The sequence below is a fragment of the Sturnira hondurensis genome, unplaced genomic scaffold (genome assembly GCF_014824575.4).
Source record: "Sturnira hondurensis isolate 20B ecotype Veracruz unplaced genomic scaffold, ASM1482457v3 Scaffold0005880, whole genome shotgun sequence".
Taxonomy (NCBI): Eukaryota; Metazoa; Chordata; class Mammalia; order Chiroptera; family Phyllostomidae; genus Sturnira; species Sturnira hondurensis.
In genome coordinates this window covers 1-930 of record NW_028078511.1, presented here as the reverse complement: position 1 = coordinate 930, position 930 = coordinate 1, and the positions used below count along the sequence as shown (strand labels likewise).

The 930-nt window shown below is 48.9% G+C and overlaps 1 protein-coding gene across 1 annotated transcript; it reads left to right on the top strand.

Moving 5' to 3' along the window:
- Positions 1-8: 8 nt before the first annotated feature.
- Positions 9-757, top strand: UBTFL1 (upstream binding transcription factor like 1; the record flags this gene model as incomplete). Its single annotated transcript, XM_037047540.1, is given in 2 exon segments — positions 9-591; positions 594-757. Coding segments are annotated over 2 exon segments (747 nt in total), but the record flags the coding sequence as incomplete, so codon positions are not given.
- Positions 758-930: the final 173 nt, after the last annotated feature.

Below are 930 nucleotides of genomic sequence, written 5' to 3'. Positions count from 1 at the left end.
AGGAACTCCCAGAACAGATGAAGTTGAAATACATTCAAGATTTCCAGAAAGATAAAGAGGAGTTTGAGGAGAAACTGGCTCAGTTGAGGAAGGACCACCCTGATCTAGTCAAGAACTCCAATACTTCTGTTGTCCCTAAAAGGAGCTCAACAAAAGTCCAAAAGAAGTTCCAGGAAAATGTGGAAAAAGTAAAATCTCCCACAGAAACCCATTTTTCTGAGAAGCTAAAATTCCATGGAGAGCCCAGGAAGCCCCCAATGAACGAATACCACAAGTTCCACCAGGATCTGTGGTCAAGTAGAGAGCTGCAAGACCTGTCTGAGAGGGAGCACATGGTGGTGATTGGTAGACGCTGGCAGCGGGTCCCGCTGAGCCAGAAGCAGCATTACAAGGAGCAGGCACAGGAGCTGCAGAAACAGTACAAGGTGGACCTGGACCACTGGCTCAGGAGTCTGTCCCCTGAAGAGTATGCTGCTTACAGAGAGAGATCCTATGCTAAGTGTAAGAGCATGAACATGAATGGAGGCCCGGACCCCAAGATCATCAGGAAAGATGTGCTCTGTCCTTCAGCCAGGGCTCTGCCAGAAAGGCTTGAACAGGACAGGGGCTGAAGGCCCCTGAGACAAAATCATCAGGGACTAGAGGGGGTCGTTCTCATGCCTCACAGACACCAGAAGAAAAAAAGGAAAATTGCGAAAAGGCAGAGAGCAGTAGCTCCTCAGACTCCAGCAGCGGGGATGACTATGAAGACTGTGAGGTAAGCAGCTGCAGCTCATCTTCCTCAGGGGTCACCTCTGACTCAGGCTCCAACTGAGCTGTGTTCATTCCCAAAATGGTGGGACAGACAGCTTCCCTACAAAAGTTCTTGGCAGTGGCAATATAATAAAGGGCTCTTGTCCTTACATTTTCTTCTTTCTGTCCTTCTCTCCT